This window comes from Stenella coeruleoalba (assembly GCF_951394435.1).
Source record: "Stenella coeruleoalba genome assembly, chromosome: Y".
NCBI classification, from domain to species: Eukaryota; Metazoa; Chordata; class Mammalia; order Artiodactyla; family Delphinidae; genus Stenella; species Stenella coeruleoalba.
This window is the reverse complement of record NC_137168.1, coordinates 780,761-800,332: the sequence shown is the minus strand read 5'-3', so window position 1 is coordinate 800,332 and position 19,572 is coordinate 780,761. Positions and strand designations below refer to the sequence as shown.

The window sequence follows — 19,572 nt, the reverse complement described above, 5'->3', positions numbered from 1 at the left end:
ATTTGTAAATGGGATTGCTTTCTCATTTCTCTGTTAGTTTGTTAGTAGTATATAGACATGAAGCTGATTTTTGTATATCAAATTTGTATTCTGCAACTTTACTGAATTTATATATCATTGGCAAATATTGACAGTTTTTCTTTTTCCAATTTCAATATGTTTTTTTTTTTTCCTAATTGCTCTAGCTGGGACTCCCATTACCATGTTGATTGAAAGTGGTGAGAGTGGGCATCTTTGTGTTGTTCCTGATCTTACAGGAAAAGCTTTAAGCTTTTTACCACTGAGGGACATTTTAGCTGTGGGCTTGTCATATATTTGTCTTTCTTGTAATGACATACTTTCCCTGTAATACCCACTTGTTGGGAAGGTGGTTATTTTTTTAATTACAAAAGGATGTTAATTTTTGTCAGATGCTTTTTTTCTGTCTATTGACATGATGCTATGATTTTTATACTTCATTTGGTTAAGGTGATATATCACATTGATTGATTTGCAGATACTAAATTATCCTTGCATCTCTGAAATACATTCCACTTGATCAATGGTGTAAGATTCTTTTAATATTGTTGAATTTAATTTGCCAGTATTTTATTAAATTTTATATCTATGTTCAATAGAGATATTGACCTGTAATTTTCTCATAATATCCTGTCTGGTTTTGGTATTAGAGTAATGCAAGCCTCATGAAATGAGTTTGAACATGTTCCCTCTTCTGATTTTGGAAGAGATTGAGAACAATTGGTATTTCTTTGTCAAATGTTTGGTAGAATTCATCAGTGAAACCATATCATCCTGGATTTTTGTTTGTTGGGTGTTCTTTCATTACTAATTCAGTCTCCTTCCTTGTAATTGATCTGTTCAGATTTTGTTTCTTTGTGAATCTCTTTTTAGGTTGAATGCTCCTGTGAATTTATCCATTTATTCTAGATTGTTCATTATTGGTGTATAATTATTCACAGTAGTCTCATAATCCTTTGTATTTCTGTGGCATTAGCTGTAATGCCTGCTCTTTCATTTTTAGTTCTATTTATATGAGTTCTGTTTTTTTCTTGGTGCATGCATGGTAGTCCTTTCAAACTACCAATGGCATTTTTCACAGAACTAGAACAAAAAATTTCACAATTTGTATGGCAACACAAAAGACCTCAAATAGCAAAATCAAACTTGAGAAAGAAAAACAGAGCTGGAGGATTCAGGCTCCCTGACTTCAGACGATATTACAAAGCTACAGTAATCAAGTCAGTTTTGTACTGACAGAAAAACAGAAATATACATCCATGGTACAGGATAGAAAGCCCAGAGATAAACCCACACACCTATGGTCACCTAATCTATGACAAAGGAGGCCAGAATATACAATGGAGAAAAGACAGCCTCTTCAATAAGTGATGCTGGGAAAACTGGACAGCTACATGTAGAAGAATGAAATTAGAACACTCCCTAACACTGTACACAAAAATAAATTAAAAATGGATCAAAGGCCTAAATGTAAGACAGGACACTATAAAACTCTTATAGGAAAAACACTCTTTGACATAAACCACAGCAAGAGCTTTATTGCCCACCTCCTAAAGTAATGAAAATAAAAACAAAAATAAACAAATGGGACCTAATTAAACTTCACAGCTTTTGCACAGCAATGGAAGTAAGAAAGAAGATGAAAAGAGAACCCTCAGAATGGGAGAAAATATTTGCAAACAAAGCAATGTACAAAGGATTAATCTCCAAAATATACAAACAGCTTATGGAGTTCAATATCAAAAAAACCAAACAACCCAGTCAAAAAAGTGGATGGAAGACCTAAATAGACATTTCTCCAAAGAAGACATACAGATGGCCAGGAGGCACAAGAAAAGGTGTGCAACATCACTAATTGTTAGAGAAATGCAAATCAAAACTACAATGAGGTATCACCTTACATCAGTCAGAATAGCCATCATCAAAAATTCTACAAACAATAAATGCTGGAGAGGGTGTGGAGAAAGGGAATCCTCTTTCACTGTTGGTGGGAATGTAAATTGGTACAACCACTATGGAGAACAGTATGGAGGTTCTTTAAAAAACTAACAATAGAGCTACCATATGACCCAGCAATCCCACTCCTGGGCATATATATGGAGAAAACCATAATTTGAAAGGATGCATGCACCCTGATGTTCACTGCAGCACAATTTACAATAGCCAGGACATGGAAGTAACCTAAATGTCCATCAACAGAGGAATGGATAAAGAAGATGGGCACATATATAAATGGAGTATTAGCCATAAAAAGGAATGGAATTGGGTCATTTGTAGGGACTTGGATGGACCTAGAGTCTGTCATACAGAGTGAAGTAAGTTGGAAAGAGAAAAACAAATACCATATATTAACGCATGTATGTGGAATCTAGAAAAATGGTACAGATTAATCTATTTCTAGGGCAGGAATAGAGACATGTTGAGAACGGACATATGAACACGGACGGGGGAGGGGAAGGGGAGGTTGGAACAAATTGGGAGAATAAGTTTAACATATGTGCACTACCACGTGTAAAACAGATAGCTAGTGGGAACCTGCTATATAGCGCAGGGAACTCAGCTGGGTGCTCTATGATGACATAGATGGGTAGGATGGGTGGGGGTGAAGGGAGGTCCAAGAGGCAGGAGATGTACATATAGCTGATTCACTTCATTGTATAGCAGACACTAACACAACATTGTAAAGCAATTATACTCTAATTTTTAAAAAATTAGATCATCTTAATGGGATCCTTTGTATGTGATGAGTTGTTTTTCCTCTTGTTGCTTTCAAGATCTGTCATTGACATTCGACAGTTTTATTACTATCTGTCTCAGTGTGAGTGTGGTGACTTTATCATTCTTAGAGTTTGTTGGGCTTGTGTATTCATATCTTGGAATCAGATTTGGGAAAGTTTTGGTCATTAGTTTTCAAGTAACCTTTCTGCCCCTTTCCCTCTCTCTTTTTTCTTCTTGGTCTCCCACAATGGGTGTGTTGGTCCACTTGATGGTGTCCCACAGGTACCTTAGCTCCTAGATCGTTCCTCAGTCTATTTTATTTCTATTTCCTCTGAGTTGATAATTTCTATTCTACAAGTTCACTGTTTCTTTCTTCTCCCTGCTCAAATCAGATTTTTAATCCCTCTAGTGAATTTCTTGTTTCAATTACTGTACTCTTCACTCCAGATTTTTTCTTTTGGTTCCTTTCTGTGGTTTCTGTCTCCTTATTGATTTTTCCATTTTACTTATACATTGTTTCCTGACTTTGCATCTTTCTTTAACTCTAGGCATTTTAACTACAGTTATTTTAAAGTCTCTGATAATTCTACCATCTGGTGTTTCTCTAGGGCAATTTGCTTGATTGGTCTTTTTCCTTTGAATGGGCCATACTTTATTTTGTTGTATGCCTATTGATTTTTTTCTGGTTGTTAAAAACTGGACATTTGAATCTTACGGTGTGGTTGTTCTGGATATGAGATTCTCTCTCTTTGCCAAGGTTTGTTGTTTTGTTTAATTTTGTTTTGTTATTGTTGTAGAGTGTCTCTTTGTTAGAGATCAGCCTGTGATGCAAATCTAAGGTCTTCTTACGTCATCTTTGATCCTAGACTTGCATGGTGACTTTCTAAATTTCCCCAGATGGGGTTGGTTTTGCATGTTCTAGTGCTTAATGTCTCTTCAAAGGGGATAAAAAAGGATAAATGAAGGGGAAAATAATAAAATTGATCCTGTTTCCTTCAGTCCCCTACATGCTTCTTCACATGGAGGTGTTTGCAACACTGGTGGCTCACCTCTGTGTCTACCCTTTTATGATCAGGTGTATTTATAAATCCAGAGTCAGAACACAGATCCCTGACATTTGGAGGACTGAGTCTTCATTGCCTACCCTGGCTCATGTGAGTCGCTCCAAGAATTTTAGTATGGCCACCTGCCATGGCGCTGTGGAGTGGAAGAATAAGTACTACTACACTGCTTTTGGTTTAAATGAACCAAAATTAATTACAATTTACTGACCAAGTATTTCTCTTGAAATTGCAAGCCTTTGAATAGACCTCAGAGTTCCAAAATAATTATATCAGTTTCTGTCAGTGTAGTTGTTGTCTAGATGTGGAGACAGATTCCTGGCTCTGTCCACTGTGCCATCTTCCCTGATGTCACTTCAGCTTCTTGTTCCTGACTACCTCATCACTGTGCCCTCCCTGGCTGTCCTCTGCTCCAGAGGTGAAAAGTCAAAAGATACTCTATTCAGACTGTAACCATTGGTGCAGCATACCTGTTGAAGTATTCCCATTGCAGTTGTTTTCTGTAACTGCTGTAGCCACCTCTACATTCTCTGCTTTGTCTTTACCCATACCACCTTCTGTCTTTATGTCTGTTTTTTTCCCTTAGGTTTCATACATCATCATAATCAGTATTTCTCTTTGGAAATACTCCTTATCCCCTTTGTTCATTCCACCTGCCTGGTGTAATGCCAACTCTGGGTATCCAAAAATATAACTAGGCAGATGAAAATGCAACTGGATCTTCATCGCTGAAGATCATTTTAATACCTGTTTCTCCACAGTCACTATAGTATTATAAAAGTGCCACAGTGAGATGATACCTTTTTTGTTAAATATTAATCCTCAAATTCCCTCTACCTCTCTGCAGTATATTTCTGTAGAGAAACCATCAATCTGTCAGTGTCTCCACATCAAATAAATACAGGAACTTCCCTGGTGGTGCAGTGGTTAAGAATCCGCCTGCCAATGCAGGGGACATGAGTTCGATCCCTGCTCTGGGAAGATCTCACGTGCAGTGGAGCACCTAAGCCCATGTGCCACAACTAGTGAGCCTGCGCTCTAGGGCCCATGAGCCACAACTACTGAAGCCCACATGCCTAGAGCTGGTGCTCTGCAGCAAAGAGAAGCCACTGCAATTAGAAGCCTGTGCACCGCAAAGAACAGCACCCGCTTTCTGCAACTAGAGAAAGCCCATGCACAGCAACAAAGACCCAACGCACCAATAAATAAATAACCAAACAAAAAAATTAATTGCATTTGTGCCCATCTTCTGGACGCTCATTCAGTCTTTTTAATCATTAATGTTTATTAATGTTTATTATTTCAACGTCAGTACCTAATCAATTCAGTGTAATATATCAGCTTCTGAGATGCAGTACCAGTATTTTTTTAAATTATTGTTGCCATTGAAGAGTATAATTACAATAGGCACAATAGAGATTATACTAATCCTCTGGTATGTGAGAACTTTGGACGGGGAAAGAAAGAGGTCTGGTTACAGATAATTTGTATAGAACCTATGGAACCTGTTTAACCTACACTTAAATTAGTGTGCTCTGCTCATAGACCATAGTAAGATACAAAAGCAAGATTATTTTTTTCCTGCAGGAATTTCAATAAAGCTGTTTTTAGTAGCTGTAAATATTTTACCTGTAAGGAGACTTGATAGGTTTCTTGGATATGTTACTTTTGCACTTGGAGTATTTGGGTGAACGTTTATTCGTTTTGAAAGCTTTATTGAAATGTCTGTTAGCATAAAACAGAAGAATTTGCTCTAACTCTAAAATTGCCTTCTTTACTCACAAAGACTCCTGAGTGCTGCTTACCCTTTTCAACAAAGTGTGTTTCACATTTTTCTTTTAGAAAAATAAAACTCTAGATAGTGTTGATTCATAAGAAGTGTTCTTAAGAGATTTAGTTTTTAATAAAATAATAGACAATGAAATTGGTTTTCTTCCTGCATTAAATGATTTGTGTACTTTCTTGTGACATCTGAGTAAAAAAGTAAGAGAAAAAGTTCCATGACTATAATTGCTATTTTTCCAGTTTTAATTCAAAAGTTTTTACTTTCTAAACCTAAAGAAAGTGCTTATTACTTTTAGCTGGAGGAGAGCAGGAACGTTCAGAAGCAAGTGAAGATTCTGCAGAAGAAGCAAGCCCAGATCGTGAAAGAGAAAGTTCAGTTGCAGAGTGAACACAGCAAGGCTATCTTGGCAAGAAGCAAACTAGAGTCTCTTTGCAGGGAACTTCAGCGTCACAATAAGACATTAAAGGTTAGTTGGTTTCTTTTTCTGTTTTACAGGAGGTACTTAGGCTGATTTTATAATTACCCTGTATGTATTTGAAGTAAATCCTTATGTCATTTGCTTTAGTGGGACTTAGTTACATTAATGGGTGCTGGTTGATAAATCCTGGGTACAATTGCTCTGGTAGATTAGGTTCCTGAGCAGACCAGTCTGTGGGGTCCTCAGAGACAAACTACCTTGCTTTTTATTTTGCTTGGGCTAATGCTGTGTGTGATGTCATTGTAAATCAAAGACTTTTTATATCTAACATTTGGTTTCAGATTCAAGGAAGAGCTCCTTACCTCATACTTGATCACAGGGAAGCTAGAATGTACTGATGTTTATGTCAATAATCCCCCTGCTTAGGAAGTTTAAGGCTGCTGCATAGTCTTCTGACCATTAATGTAGTTGATTACCATGTTTCCCCTGGATAAGGAATGAAATGGCTTGGCTGAAATGAAGAAACTTACAGACTTGAGTCAGAATGAGTTTAAAGGAAAAGCATGTGGCAGAGCTCTCCTATGGATGCTAATTGGGTAGTTTGCTTTCTACTCAGTGCATTTTCAACTATTTAGTTGCTGAATACTTCAGAATACTAGTCATACCTGAGCTGATATAAAGGAATTAGTAAAGGAAGTGAAGGAAGAGGGAACAGGTATCAAAATTTGTATCAGTAGGGGAAGAAGGACAAAGAGTAGACTCTAGAAAGAATCTACCTCCTATAATGGGAACATGTCTGCCTTTAGCAATAAAGAGGTACAGTTGGAGTATGATTTTGATTGAGCATGGTTGATCTCTGATTACCCCTATCTCTGAAAGTCTCAAGGACCTAGAATATAGGACAACTCAAGAAATAATCATCTAGTGTGTGGGTATTTTTTTCCCCTTTGCTTTTGAAACCTTGGATTTAGATATAGTAAAAGTAGATTTTTTTTCTTACAACAGGTCAAAATTTTGACTGAACTAATAATTGTTTAGGTAAAGGTCTTTTGGCATTTGAAAGAGTTGAAAGTAAGCTTTTTAAAATAAAGATTCCATTTGTCCCTTGCCCTTTAGGGAATGTGACTCAGAAAGTAAGCTGCTAAATGGGATATATATCACTTGAGGCTGATCTAAGAAGATGCTCTGCTTAACCAGTGAGGAGGATATTTGGCAAAATAATGTGGAAGAAGCACACTGTGTGGACAGGCTCCTCACTTGTACTGTAGTATAGTGATTATGTAGATGGTCAGATAACACTTTATTTATAGCAGGGCAGTTTGTGTTTCTATGATTACTCTGTCTAGTTTGGAAAATCTGCTTGATTTTCAGTGAGAGCTTTCTGGCTGTAGACCAGAAGGGAGAAGATTTTAGTTCAGAAGTAACACTTTGGGCAGCATTATATGAACCCACATAGCGGCAACATCTTTTTTTTCAGCATTTGCGCTATAGTTTCACAGTATTAACAAAAAGATTTTGGTTAATTAGGAAGAAAATATGCAGCAAGCAAGAGAAGAAGAAGAAAGACGTAAAGAAGCAACTGCACATTTCCAGTTTACTTTGAATGAAATCCAGGCACAACTAGAACAACATGATGTACACAACGCCAAACTCCACCAGGAAAATATTGAACTGGGAGAGAAACTGAAGAAGCTCATTGAACAGTATGCACTGAGGGAGGAGGTAAAGATGTTTTCTGTGTTTAGACATCTTGTTATTTCCAAAAACTTTGTGCCACTTCTTACAAATTTTATTGTCACCGGACAGTTTTAGAACTTATGCATATTTATAGTGGAAGTCAGTGATTTCTTAGGAGAAGGTTAGGCACTATGTGAACTGAATTGGGATCATCACTTGATGTCCCAGGAGTCAGTGGATTTGGATATGTAAGGTAATTTCTAGGAGATATGTTAAGTAGTACTTGTTTCCCATGTAGTACTGGAAGAATATGATTTTAGCACAGAGACAGTTTTTCCCATATCTGACCTAACAATAAATAAATATTTGGCACCCAAACACTGAATATCTCAGACTTCTGTAATAATCTGTACAGTACAGTACCATTGCTTTCCCCCTACTATATTGTATTTGGGAGAAGAAAATAACCCATTACCTAGTCCTGTTGGTATACTTAATGAAGTAAAAAGTTAATAGGAATGATCTGTGGCTGCAGAACCTGGTCATTGCAATTACTTTACAAACTAGTCTGGAAGTTGGGTGGTGTCTAGATTAAAAGCAAATTGGTGATAACCTGCTCATCTAAGTTTTGTTACTTTCACAGGTCAAATGTGCAGGATGAGAGGCTTTGGGTTTTCCAAAGGGTGCATACCCTGTCTTTAATGTGCTTTAAGCTAGTAAAATATTATTCTTTTATGTATTTTGATCCTTATGCAAACAGGTAAAAATTGCTAACTAAAAAACATTATCTCCAGTTAAAATGGAAAACTTCATATGTATTTTACAACAACAGAAAAAGATTGTGGCATTTGTGCAGTTTCAAATTTCAGATTATTTCAATTTATAATTTTATGTAGTGTTTGAAAACATTTTTAAGATTTTGAGCATTTTCCAAACCATTCTTCTATCTTTTAACAGTTTTCTAACTTCCATAATTTGAAAATTAAAAGTAGAATTCATCAGTTTCAGCAGTTATTCACTTTTGTGCCTAGTAACATTTTTTATCTACTTTCAAGCAAATCCAAGATGATATATTATTTCAGTCCACTGTTTAAATGCATATCTTGAAATGGCAAGACTTTTTTGAAGCAGAATACAATACCATTTTCATACCTAAAAATTTCACAATAACTAATCAAATACTTTATCACTGTTTACATTTCTCCATCTCCCACTTTATAAGATTGTTTGAATCAGGTCCAAATAAGGCTTAAACAATTGATTGGTTGTTACGTCTCAAGTCTTTGTAATATATAGGTTTCCCTCTCTTTTTTTCTCCTTGGATTCTGCTTATTGAAGAGACAGTTTTTAAGCCTATGCAGTGAATTTTCTTTTTTCTTGTATTTATTTTTATAGAGTCAGCACTTTCTTAAAGGAGTCTTTTATGTTTTGTTGTTTTCAAGAATGACAGTCTACCTGGCTATTAATGTAGTGAATTTGGAAAATGTATGTCCAAGTCATATTACTTCTAAATCTTTTTTGAGATATTACAGAATTTTGTCTTCCTTTGGGTAAGAATATAATTTAATAATCAAACTGTCTGCAATTCAAGACAGATCTGGTACAGTCCTCAAAAGCTAATTAGGTTATGTCTTATCAATTAGCCTTTCTTTCTCTTACATGGGTTATTTAACTAAGAGAGTTACTATTTCTCTGAGATGGATGTTCTGATTACTTTATTGTACATGAGTGCCACTTAACAGTTTAGTTTGGAAATATGACATCTTCTCTTACCAAGTGTTTACTAATGTGTCAGGCACCAAGCCCCTTAGTTTAACCATTGCATTGATTTGTACAATAACTCTGCAAGGTAGATGTGTTTATCAACCTTTTTAGTTAAGAAAACTGGGATTCATCAATGGGGAGAATTTGTCCAAGATCCTCCACTAAGCCAGGATATGACTCCAGGCTATTCCTACCATTATGCCATGGTACTACATACTACTACCTACAGTATGAAATTCTGGAAAATTTAATGAGGAGAAAAAAATGTCCGGGAGTCCTGTGTATGTTGAATGGGTTTAATAGTTTGAGCTCCTTTTCAGTCTTTTTCTTGATAGTTTGAGCCTAATATTCAATATAGAGCAGAAATAGGATATACAAAACTGTTGATGGTAATAGCCCACCTCCAACAAGGAACAAGTATGGGGAAGTAGTCAGAGGGGATATTTCTTGTAGGTGTAGGGTGGTTTGCAAGGTAATATAAATAGATTCTTCTTCAAGCATATGCACAGAAAGACCCAGTGTTGTTAGCTATCATAGTATTGGTAGGAACAACAGGGAGGCAAGATACTGTAACTTGTGTTATATACTTCCCTCACCAGTGTGTACCCTTTTTCATTAAGTGATGGAAGAAATTTTATTTTCCTTCTAGCATATTGATAAAGTGTTCAAACACAAGGAACTGCAACAACAACTTGTGGATGCCAAGCTTCAGCAAACAACACAGCTCATAAAGGAAGCTGATGACAAACATCAAAGAGAAAGAGAGATGGTAAGTTAATTATAGTGTCAAAATTGTTACCAAAGCCACTTAAATCTCTTAAACTCATTCAACATTATTTTACGTAGATCTTGGGTCATGTGATTTGTTTTTTTACTGTCTAGATTGAGAAATGTAAGAATACATTTGGTTTTGTATTTCTGATGAAATTTTCATATAAAATATATACTGGAACTATTATACCAAGTTTAATGGAAAGACCTGCACATGTTTGATTTTCTGTATGTAGAATGTTGTCTTGATTTTTAGATAGTGAGTCACCAGGTTCAAGATTTATGCCAGTTATTGGGAAATTAGGCCTTGAGAGTGAGGGGCAATTAAATTTCACACCAAGTTTTTTCACACCAAAAATGGGTCTCCTACACTCTCTGTTACATTTTTTCTAAAAGTTTAAGGCAGGTAAACTGCTTGTTTAATTACTCTGGTATAACTTTCTGATGAAATTTAACAGAATTCTCTATTTCCTAATCATATGGTATTGTTCCTTGAGTCTGCTCAGATTATTTTGCTTGTCAATTGTGAACATAGTGAAATCTCATATTTATCATACATAAATTAAATCATCTGTGCTTAACTTAATAAAGTGAGAAATGATTCTAGTAATGTGGACTATTCCATCCAGCATTTCATTCAAGTAGCCTAGGCACTGAGGTAAACATGGTATGGCATACATATACCATGAGTAGTATTCCTGTGTGTCCCTCATGATGTAAACAACTCACCCTTAGTGTGAGTCTAGGGTTTAGAGACATACATTTTTTACAGCATGGACCTTCAGTACAAAGCCATAGACAGTGAAGATACAGTTGCTGTTTTCAATGTGGACTATGAACTGCTTGCACACATGAGTGTACGTGAATGTGTCTGTGTGTGTACATATATAACACATGTACATACATACATGTATTACATAAGTATACTTTCTGGTTGCTTTGACGACATTTTAAGCCTTATTTACACTGTATGTAACATTATTTCAGAAGTTCAAGGATTGAATTTCACAGCTGCCTACCAAGAAAATTTACTGTACCATTTTCTTAAAAACCCGGGTGTATTAACTAGATACTCATCTGTCCCACTTTTAAAAAGGTAATTAGAGACCCAGTTTGTCTTCATTGCTTTGCTACACATACTTTCTACCTGCCTCATCTTGCCTCTCATGACGTCAATGAGCTTTCTCAACCACCCAGATAAGGTCAAAATTCATCACCCTGTTTTCTGCTTTGAAGTGTAGACATCTGATTATTTTCACCTATAACAGAACAATTTAACTCTGAGGTTTTTTTTTTTTTTTTGCGTTACACGGTCCTCCCACTGCTGTGGCCTGTCCCGCTGCGGAGCACAGCCTCCGGACGCGCAGGCTCAGCGGCCATGGCTCACGGGCCCAGCCACTCCGCGGCATGTGGGATCTTCCCGGACCGGGGCACGAACCTGTGTCCCCTGCATCGGCAGGCAGACTCTCAACCACTAAGCCACCAGGGAAGCCCAACCCTGAGTTTTATAAACCTTACTATGCCTCTCAGGTACTTTTTATCTGTAAGTGGTTTAAAGATTATTTCTATATTCCTAAGTATTAACAAGGGTTTAACAGATCAAAGATAGGGATAATTGGCAATTGATGTAATAGGATGTTTCACTGACCCATGATTCTTGTTAAAATAATGAAGGAGAGGCTTAGTGTTCGGCCATCTGACACTTTAGTCAAATGTGTAATTACTACTAGTGTTTTGCCAGAATGTTTCTGTTTTCTAGCTATTAAAAGAAGCAACAGAATCGAGGCACAAGTTTGAAGAAATGAAACAGCAAGAAGTACAGTTAAAACAACAGGTAACTTGACAGTAGAGGTTAGCAGAGTTTGTGAGTCTCCTGGTTCCCAGCCAGAGCCAGAGCTGAACTGAATAATAGGTCTTTTGGCCTCCTGAAATTTTCCTCTTCACTTCGGGTGACTTACTTATCATGTTTTGACTAGGAATTTTCTCTGGAAGTCCTGTATCCCAAGAAACCCCTCAGTTCCAGGCAAATTGGTATGTCTGGTCAGACTGTTTTCAGTGTTCCCATTCTATCAATACTATCCCGGATAGTTTCTCCAGTATCTTTTGAGTTTCTCCTATGAGGAAAATAAAACAGTAGAAAGTACATATTTTGTTGTATGTGTAGTGTTAGGTCCACTTCCAGGTAAGGTTGCATGTTTGTTCTTTTTAAAAGAATTGGAGTTCTCCCTGGTTTTCAGTTCAGCCTTCTTGTGTTGTCCTTTCCAGTTTCTAATTTGGTTGCCTTGAGCAGATGCTGCATCCTTGCTTTAAAGGAAAGATATTGGAAGGATTATGCTTCTCATCTTGTAAAGTTTTACCAGTTTATTTACCTTCTTTATTATCCCTGTATACTCAGTGATTCATATAAATGGAGAAGAGAATTGATGTGGAGAGTGTATAAGAAAGTCTGTATTTGCTTTGGGAGATGGTCTTTAATGTGGGAGTCATTGATAATTTCTCCAGGATGAGACACCAAGAGGACCTATTTACCAAGCTCACAGGCCAGCTCTGATTCTGTTGTAATGTTATCAGTGCAATTTCTGTTGTTAGGGACGTGTCACTTTTTGACATTTCCTATCTAATCATTAGTTTTCTTTACTGCCACCTGCTCCCTAAATGTGGCTGTCCTTTCCAAGTATTAGTCTCATTGTATGTTCTTACTATGTCAGTTTCCAGCTTTCATTGATGATTTCATAGTCTTACTGGTGTGTCTTGACCACTGTTTAGTAATGTAGGCACATAAGTTCAAGTGTATGGTAGTTACCACTTACTAACTACACAGTATTGGCCAGCACTGAACTCTCAGGTGGAACAGGATACTTGGATGTTCCATTTTCAGTAAAAATGGACCATGCTAAAACTGCCATAACTTCTAATCTCCCTTAAGTGTCATTGCATCGTATCCTACTCCCTCCCCATCCTATTCACATGGATCTATTTAATATTCCTAATATAGCACTAATGAAAGTGGAAAAGCCACTTTTTTTGTCCTCCATCTTTTATTCTTTTCTACTTCTCTGGCAAACCACTTTATTTTCTGAACCTCTGTTTCCTCGTCTTGAAGATAATACAGTTATATTACAGTAGCACTCCCCTCCCCAACTGAACTCATTTTCTGTGGAAGAGGAAAAGGTGACTCTGCATTCTGTATTCTCTTTAGTCTTGTCAGTTAGCATTATTTTCCCAGCTAGAATAAAAATTCCTTGAGGATAGGGGTTAAAATAAAAATTGTTGTTTCTGCCTCTTTTCGAAGATCTTTTTCTCAACCGTACTCCCACTAAATTCTTTCTCCTTCAGCCAAACTATTCTTTGACTTCTGTTGTATTTTCCTGCTTAGGTACGGAAAGACATAGCCTTGATATCAAGCTAATAATTATGCAGGTTGTACTCTGAAAGATTGATCTTTTTCTAAGAACAGTTTTACAAATGTAAGGAGAAGGGTAGTGCATAAAGCATTATAATTATATGAAATGTGTAGTTATACCACTGTAGTTTATATTGGTGAAATGGAGCTAGTAAATGTACATTTTAAACATGTACAGTTACATTAGACCAACAAAATTTCGTAAGTCTCAGTGCATTTCAGTGAGTTATAAGAATTTTAGCCATTTATGTCTGCTCAAAGATTTATTATGCATTTGCCCTCATTTTTTATCACTTATAACAAGTAACTAATGTTTCGCCACACTGTGTTATTTTGATAGTCTTTGGGATTTTATGTCACTTATCTGGAACTCAGAATATTTGATACTTTTTTCTGTAGCTTTCTGTTTATATGGATAAGTTTGAAGAATTCCAGACTACCATGGCAAAAAGCAATGAACTGTTTACAACCTTCAGGCAGGAAATGGAAAAGGTATTTACATATTTTTAGTAGAATATCACTACTAAATTTATAAGAGGTTATTTTAAGCATAATTACTATTTGGATGGAGTCTGATCCTGATCTTAACTTTATCTTTTCTTATCCTCTGCTGGCTTATTTAGAAATTTTGCCCTGAAATTACCCCAAGTTGCTAATGATCTTAATACTCTTAAAATTAAATTTTTGTACTAAAGGCGAATTGTTGTTAGGAGTAGATTTTTAAAAGAGTCACTTCAGATGATCACTCCCAGTTCTTTCATAAAACATTGGTAGATTATTTGCCTAAAATGTTTTTAGTCTTTTAAATTTGATCTCTATACATATAATATAGAGAGACATCTTTATAAAATTTATAAAGTAGTTAAAGTTTGGTGTACAAAAATGTTTTGGGTCATTCTAGTTCAGAATATGGGCTAAAGGACAATTTTAAAGTGTATAGTTACCTGCCTCTTTCTCAAAATAAGCAGGGAGTACCTTGGTTTGGAGCATGGATGCTGGAACTGAGATCTCTTGTTTGCGTTGTGTGAATTCCTTGGGGCAAGCTGTTTAGCTTGGCATTTCCCCTTAAAATTGGGATTTTTTATAAAAGGTGGTCAATGGAGGATAAGTAACAGTAGGGCCTGGAATTTTGTAAGCGTTCAATAGGTATTAGTCATGATTATTATTAAATCTTAACAAACATAGTGGTTTAGAGCACATGCCTGGCAGTCACATTTCTTGGATCAATAATTGTTGTCATTTATTGTAGACCATGGGCCAGTTGTTTAACCTTTCTATTCCTTTTTGTTCCTTTATTCTTAAAAATGAAAGTAATAAATGTATCTGCTGTATTTCAAATAGTGCTTGGCGATGTTAAGTGCTCTGTTTACCACCTTCAGGTATTTTTACACCCAGTAATGTGGAGAATTCAGTGACAGTCCTCTCAGTTGAGGCTTTGGTCGAGGGACACAGTGGAAGTGTCAGCTGGACTCCAACACATGTATGCTTTTGATGAAGGACAGTTTAAGACGGGGACTCCCAAATTTGTTATCCTGCTGGAGAATCCTTTGGACTGGAACACATTCCTCTCTGCTAGTGGCTGTAGAGGTTACTACAGATCAGCACTCAAGCCACATAGTCTTTGTCTCACTGCATGGTGGTATTTTGTGGGTAATTAAAATACCGTGGCACACGGCATTGGCTCTGTCTTATCCTTGTTTCCCTCAACAGTGCCTGACTCAATATCTCTACCTAGAAAAGACCTAATGTGCAGACCAACAATAAAGTATTATTAGAAACAAGGGTGATAGACCAGCATACCTGAATCTTATTCTGAATTTCTGAAAACTGAGATCTTGTAGCATGGGACGTCATTTTTTGAATCATTTTATCTTTAACAAAGTCTGAAATAAAACTGTCTTGTGAGTTGTGAGGATGATTAAAGCTAAGGATTTAATAATTAAAGTATTTTTCGTGATCACTTGTTATCCTGCCTCTAGTTCTGATACTAATATGTCTTATGATTCTTAAATCTGTTGGGGGCTGTGAATCTCTGTCCTTCCAAGAATCTGATGAGTTACTCGAGAACATGGACACTTTTTTCGTACAACTTGGGGAGAAGGAGTTCTCATCTCTTGTTACCTCCAGCTGGAATGAATTGCACTCCAACCCTAATTGAGAGTTCAGAATGTGGTATCTGAAGTTTCCATGTGCTGCTGCTTCCTGTGAAACTGAGGAGATCAAATATGTTTTTCTCATAATATGCAGGTCTCAACTTTGGTTCCTACTGCTCTACCATAGGGACTTCTGTTAGCTCTGCATGTAACAGACCATCACAGCCACTTTTATAAAGATATAAATAGCTATCAGCCATGTGAGACAAGTACAGTGAGTGTTGAGGGATTAGAAGAACATTATAAAATGTTTTTGTGGTGGGTCAGGCAGTTTAGAATTTAAATTTGCAATTTTGTTGGTTCACAGATGACAAAGAAAATTAAAAAACTGGAAAAAGAAATGATAATATGGCGTACCAAATGGGAAAATAATAATAAAGCACTTCTGCAAATGGCTGAAGAGGTGAGAAGATTTTACATGACTGAATAGAAAATGCTCATTTATTTCAGTATTAATGCAGGCTAGAACTTACGAAGGTTTGCTAGGTAACTGTAGGTTTGATTATATGTTCTCTTTAATACAGTGATTTAGATTGTTGTGAGAGAGGCGTTTAAACTTTTTTTCTTAATCAGTTAGCTCATGTTTATGGTGTAGACAGCTATAAAGTATCTGGGTTTGGCTTTGTTCCATAGCAAACTTGAACTTTTGCAGAATAAACTTGTTAAACCTGGTGTGCTGTTCCCCCATAGTTAATTAGTTAAATATCTGGTGTGGTCCAAGAATTTGCATTTCTTTCATGTATTATGGTAATACTGATGCTCTCGTTGGAAGGCTGCAACCTGAGAGACTCTGCTCTTCAGAAAACACAACTTTCTTTATATTTTTTATGGAGAGAGCACAAACTCAGCTGCTTTTCTACCTTGACTTATTATTTTACAAAAGGCAACACTGTACTGTTTGTCTGGTTTGCTGTAAATAAGGTTGAAATGTATTTCATTTGCAGTTAGTAATTTTCTCACTTTAATATACTTGATAAGAGTAATTTATAATATTTCACAAGAGAAAATATTGGAACTCAAAAGTGGTGGAAGGAAAGAAAACTTGTAGAAATAAGAACTTTCATCTTCTTACTTATAGCATTTTAAATTAAGATCCTGAATTTCCATAATACTTTATTAAGTCTACTTAGTACTTATTAAGTCAAGAAGTGGATTTTGCTTGCTTTCAAGAAATACAAGAGAATTTAATTTTTGCATTGCTCCCGAATAGTTGTAACTATTTAAATATAGTGGTGTTCAAGAAATGATAAAAAGTAGTTTACAGATTGGCTCAGATAACTTAGTTTTGTACATAATAACCTAACTTGTGTTTCCAAATATGAAGGTTCCATAAATTTTGTCTTTTTTTCCCCAGAAAACTGTCCGTGATAAAGAGTACAAGCCCTTTCAGATAAAACTGGAACGATTAGAGAAGCTGTGCAGAGCTCTTCAGATGGAAAGAAATGAGCTCAGTGAGAAGGTGGAAATCCTGAAAGAGCAGGTCTGTGTAAAAGCAGCGGATGTAGATTCAGCAACACCTGTAATACAGCCCTGCACTGCTCTTGATTCTAAGAAAGAGCTGAACACCTCCTCTAAAAGAGCTCCAGGAGGCAACCTGAAGGCTAAGCCCAAAGGAACAAATGAAACAAAATGCAGCTTAAAAGATCCTCTCCACGTGATCTTTTCTGGGCATTGATTCAGTTGACTAAGATGAAGTGTGATCACTGTAATGAGAGATATATTTTGCATATAACTTTTCTATAGTAGTTCCTCTTCCTTTTGTGATGAAAATTTTCTTACTTTTTCTACCATATCTGTATTTTCTTAGCTGTTGTACTACATGGTACAGGAGGCTGCTTAGCAGTTAGGTGTTGTTTTAATGTATACATTTTTCCAAAGCTGTATTATACACATCTGCCTTCTTTTTCCTTCATTGGACTGTATGTGTTCATTGCCTTCTCCTTTGAATGTATCGGTTCATCTGCTCATTGCCTTCTCCCTGCCTCTTGCATATATTTATCAGAATTAAATTGACACTTGTCTGATAATGGTTCCTTTTTGTAAAAACTAATACTAATTTAAATTCTAGTTCATTAATGTAAAAGAAAATATAAAGATGATTACTTTTGTCTAGTAGCTCGTTTAAATGCCAGGTAGAAATAAAAGTGCAGTATGTGATATGAAAAAACACAGCATATTTGATTCAGATTAGTTTTTGATAATATTTTTATCACTTAAACTGAGATAACTGCAAGTTTTGACTCCTTCAAAGTTGTGGCAGAATATGTAAATGAAGATGTCATTTGTAGAGAAGGCATTATATTCAGGCAAGTTGTTGGACAGACAGGTTGAATGTGAATTAAAAATATTTGTATTCCTTTAGTTACAGGTTGGAACAGATGATTGAAGAAAAAAAATAGTATTTAGAAGGGGGAAGTTTTCTGAAGTTTGTTCTTTATTTAACTTTGTTAGTTTGATATCTAACAGCTGAATAATCTTATTTATATGTTCCTGTCACATTTATGATCTAAAATGGATTCAAAATTTAATTATATAATGGGAAAGAGAGCCCCGAATGTGAGATACTTAAAAAGTTCCATCACTGACCTTGATGATCAAGGGACCAGACAGTACATGAAAGCAAAACAAAGTACATGAAAATTGACTAACTACCCTACCAAAATTAACAAAAGCAGATAAAGTTCTTTAACAAATTTTTATAAATATCTCCTTTAGTTACTGAGTTAAATATTGGACTCACTTCTATGAGAGGAAATGAACATGTATGTTAGAAGTAAGAATTTACCTTAAAACTAATGTGATTGATCATATTTCACCAGAATCCTGCTGCATGTAAGATCCTGACATTTAATGTTAAGGTAGTTGTGTGGCACACCACACTTCTTTGTGGCACTTGTTTTCTGTGGAAAGTAAATCTTGGGCTGAAAGCAATGTGGTTGACAACATTTAAGTCTACTGTTTTGGGTGTAGCTAGGTATATTAGATAATTGTGTGAAATAATACAGAGATATACAAAGGTATATCTGGGTTATGTTTGGGATGTATTTGGTTTCCCTTCAGAAATCTTCCTCTGGCTAATTGTTATTATATGACCCTTTTTTTCCTCAACCCTTGTTTGAAAACACTTTAGCTGGATGATGAAAAGTTTAAAGGTTGCGAAGAGTTGAATTGTGCTCGTTGCACCATTTTATGGAATTTTCTAGAGTTGTAAAATCTATAGTGGCAGTGGATACCAAGGTACAGAAAAAATGTGGATGTAGAATAAATTACCATTTTATTTTGAGATGTGTAGGAAGACATTCTGTGGTTATGAGACCAATTTTTTTTAGTTACTTTTGAAACTTTTATTACAGTTGGCTATCACCATACATTTCTCAGGTGTTGCAGAATTACCTACCTCTTTCAAACTGTAAATGAAAAACTGAAAAGTGCTAAATACACTGCTTTATTTTTACAGCTTACATTTTTCCTGAAGATAAAAAATTGAGACAGTCTTATTTTGCAATTCAAAGACATTTTGTAGATTTTTCATAAATGTGAATTTTATTTCATCTACTCTGTTAAAGGTTCAGTAAATATGTAATGACTAATTTAACTGTCTCTGTGTATTCTTTTAACTTAATGTGACTTCATATGACAATAATCAACTGAAAAGATAATTGTGAATGGCTGATTTCTCAGGCCTTGGAAGCATAGGTAATTACTGTACCATTTAAATAAGTGGGTGGGGTGTGGGGTAAAGGATACCACCCCCTGACTGACTGGCAGAAGTCATTTTATTCAGCCAGAGTTTGGTTCACACC

At 35.9% G+C, this 19,572-nt stretch overlaps 1 protein-coding gene across 4 annotated transcripts in view; it reads left to right on the top strand.

Annotated features, from left to right (window-relative positions):
• The window catches only part of LOC307181042 (gamma-taxilin-like), a 61,603-nt gene extending 42,263 nt beyond the window's left edge, over window positions 1–19,340 (top strand). For all 4 annotated transcript variants that reach the window (XM_079911812.1, XM_079911811.1, XM_079911810.1 and 1 more), the window contains 7 exons: window positions 5,879–6,049; window positions 7,529–7,723; window positions 10,092–10,211; window positions 11,973–12,047; window positions 14,016–14,108; window positions 16,077–16,172; window positions 17,124–19,340. In XM_079911812.1, coding sequence (XP_079767938.1) covers window positions 5,879–6,049; window positions 7,529–7,723; window positions 10,092–10,211; window positions 11,973–12,047; window positions 14,016–14,108; window positions 16,077–16,172; window positions 17,124–17,444 — 1,071 coding nt within the window. In that variant the 3' untranslated portion in view covers window positions 17,445–19,340. The remainder of the gene's footprint in view (window positions 1–5,878; window positions 6,050–7,528; window positions 7,724–10,091; window positions 10,212–11,972; window positions 12,048–14,015; window positions 14,109–16,076; window positions 16,173–17,123) is intronic.
• Window positions 19,341–19,572: the final 232 nt, after the last annotated feature.